Source organism: Pteropus alecto, unplaced genomic scaffold, assembly GCF_000325575.1.
Source record: "Pteropus alecto unplaced genomic scaffold, ASM32557v1 scaffold388, whole genome shotgun sequence".
Classification (NCBI taxonomy): Eukaryota; Metazoa; Chordata; class Mammalia; order Chiroptera; family Pteropodidae; genus Pteropus; species Pteropus alecto.
The window spans coordinates 1,081,613-1,084,374 of record NW_006441398.1 but is presented as its reverse complement, the minus strand read 5'-3'; the positions used below and the strand labels follow the sequence as shown (position 1 = coordinate 1,084,374).

General features: G+C 53.1%; 1 protein-coding gene across 1 annotated transcript in view; it reads left to right on the top strand.

Moving 5' to 3' along the window:
* The window catches only part of SAMD1 (sterile alpha motif domain containing 1), a 4,722-nt gene extending 2,776 nt beyond the window's left edge, over positions 1–1,946 (top strand). The window contains exons 3-7 of the mRNA XM_006918787.3: positions 6–34; positions 450–744; positions 834–930; positions 1,027–1,138; positions 1,222–1,946. Of these exons, the coding sequence (XP_006918849.1) occupies positions 6–34; positions 450–744; positions 834–930; positions 1,027–1,138; positions 1,222–1,380 (692 nt within the window). The 3' untranslated portion in view covers positions 1,381–1,946. The remainder of the gene's footprint in view (positions 1–5; positions 35–449; positions 745–833; positions 931–1,026; positions 1,139–1,221) is intronic.
* The last annotated feature ends 816 nt before the right edge of the window (positions 1,947–2,762 follow it).

The following is a 2,762-nucleotide window of genomic DNA, read 5'->3' as shown; positions in this document are numbered from 1 at the left end:
GCCAGCCGCCAGCGCCCGCGCGTCGCGGAGCAAGGTGAGCGCGCCGGGGAGGGGTGGGCCGCCGCGCGGTAGGCAGGTGCGGGCGAAGTTGGTCGCGGGGGCGCAAGCCCCGGGAGGAACCGGGCGGCCCCGGCTTTGCGCGTCTTCTCTGCGGGTTCGGCGCGTGGTGACCTTGGCAAGTGACTTAATCTTCTCGAGCCTCAGTTTCCTCTAGTGTAAAACACGACTTAACAACAGTAGCGACCTCTTGGGGTTGTTGAGCGAGTTTAGTGAGATTTGGCTACTGGGGCTTTATTAACACAGAACCTGGCACGGAGTGAATGCGTAAAAGTTAGTCCGCTTTTATATTAAAGGTGGCCGTTAGGCACACCACTCGGTCCTGGATCCCAGGGACTGGGCACAGGGCCAGAACAGCTGCTAACCTTGTGTTCCTTTCTCCCTGGCACCAGAGAAGTGGAGAAGAGCGAGTGCTTGAGAAGGAAGAGGAGGAAGATGATGATGAAGACGAAGATGATGAAGATGATGTGTCTGAAGGTTCCGAGGTGCCTGAGAGTGACTGTCCTGCAGGTGCTCAGCACCACCAGCTTAATGGCGAGCGGGCCTCTCAGAGTGCCAAGGAGAGGGTTAAAGAGTGGACACCGTGCGGACCCCACCAGGGCCAGGATGAAGGGCGGGGGCCAGCCCCCGGCAGTGGCACCCGCCAGGTGTTCTCCATGGCAGCCATGAATAAGGAAGGGGGATCAGGTAAGGATCCCTCTGGGTGGGTGAGGATGCCCAGTGGGGTGGACTGAGCCCCAAGACAAAGCCACAGGCAGATGCTTTTTCTTTCCCAGCCTCTGCTGCCACTGGGCCAGACTCCCCATCCCCTGTGCCTTTGCCCCCAGGAAAACCAGCCCTGCCTGGGGCAGATGGGACCCCCTTTGGCTGTCCGTAAGTTGGGGTATTTGAGACACTACGGTGGTGGCCCAGGGTGTGTAACAACCGGAGGAGCATCACAGCTAATTGCTTCTCTCTGTTCCAATACAGTTCTGGGCGCAAAGAGAAGCCCGCTGACCCTGTGGAGTGGACGGTGATGGATGTGGTAGAGTATTTCACGGAGGCCGGCTTCCCGGAGCAGGCAACAGCTTTCCAGGAGCAGGTGAGTTCCCCACCCTGGACTTTCTCCATTCTGGGACCTCAGTGGTGTCTGTTCTGACCCTGCTCTCTCTCTGTCTCACCCAGGAAATCGATGGCAAGTCTCTCCTGCTCATGCAGCGGACAGATGTGCTGACCGGCCTGTCCATTCGTCTTGGCCCAGCCCTGAAAATCTATGAGCACCACATCAAGGTGCTCCAACAAGGCCACTTTGAAGATGATGACCCTGATGGCTTTCTAGGCTGAGCACCCAGCCTTCCCACTACCCTGACCCCTTCCTGCCCCATCTAACCCAAGACCCCCAGAGTCTAAGAACTGGACTGGGGACACTCTCAACCCTTATAACAGATTTCAACGAGGGGGCACCCCTCCCTACTCATCTCTTCCCTGTGTCTCCCCAACACAATCTGACCCCCAGCACATCCCAAACTCCATGATGGAGGAGTTGGGGGAGGGGGACAGGGCCTGCTCATTTTACCCCAGGAGGCCAACCATCCCCCAAGCCTAGGACATTTTTAAAAATAAAAATGGGGCCTTCCCATCTCCCTAGATCTTCAGTTCAGCCAGGTATTTCCTATATAAATGTTTTGTTCTGCCTGTTCATTTTGGTGGGTGGCCTTTCTTCCCTCCCCCACCAACCTGTCCCCTCCTTAGTCTGCCCCAGCCTCCAAACCCTGGGAGCAACTGAGTTGGGGTTCCTGGGTCTTCCCTACTCTTCCCCTTTCTTTCTATTGGTTGTCGCTCTAGCTGGCTGTATTGCTTTTTAATATTGCACCGGATGTTTTTTAAATAAAGTTAAAAAAAAAAAAAAAGCCAGGAGTCCCATTTTATGAATGGAGTGGGAGAGGGGCATTGAAGAGCCACACCACTCTCCAGGGAGTCAGGTTAGGACAGAATTGTTCTTGGAGGAAGACAGTGAATGGGGCTACCTCACAGCTGGCTGTAATAGTGACTGCTCCAGAAGGGTGGGAATATTTGCTTATTTCTGTCATCTCATGACCAGAACAGTGCCTAGGTACATAGCAGGCGCACAAATCTTTGTTGAATGACTATTAGTTAACTCTATTTTACAGCATTTTCTCAGTTTTCTCCTAAGCCCCATGAGGGGGAGAGCGTATAAAAACCCACTTCACAGCCAATGCAACTGGCTCAGCACTTTACCAAGATTCTTTAAGAATAATTAATGTATGTTTCATAGATATATCTGACAGGCTTTGCATTCTACAAAGAACTGTTGGGAGCTGGGGTCTGTTCTAGTCCCATAGCAGGATCTCCAAGCCCCATGGTCCTCTGTAAAAGGAACAAGGGATTGAGACATCAAATAAGATCATAGGTTGGGAAAATTTTTCCAAATTAAGAATTTTATTGTTATTAGTAGTAACGGCTACTACATTACAAGTCCCTCTTAAGTTCTAACACAGTTTCTCAACTATTTTTAAAATTCAGATTTCGGGGGCCAAAGAATCAGACTGCAGGTGAGGGGTGGGCGTCTATGTTCATATTCCTGCCGCCCAGGGTTTGGACGCGCGATTTGACCCCCTCCCTAGGAAACCGCCTCGAAGAGAGAAAGGCGCTGGCCCCTGGACCGCACCCCCAGGAAAGACATGGCCGCGCCAGTGCCGGCCCAG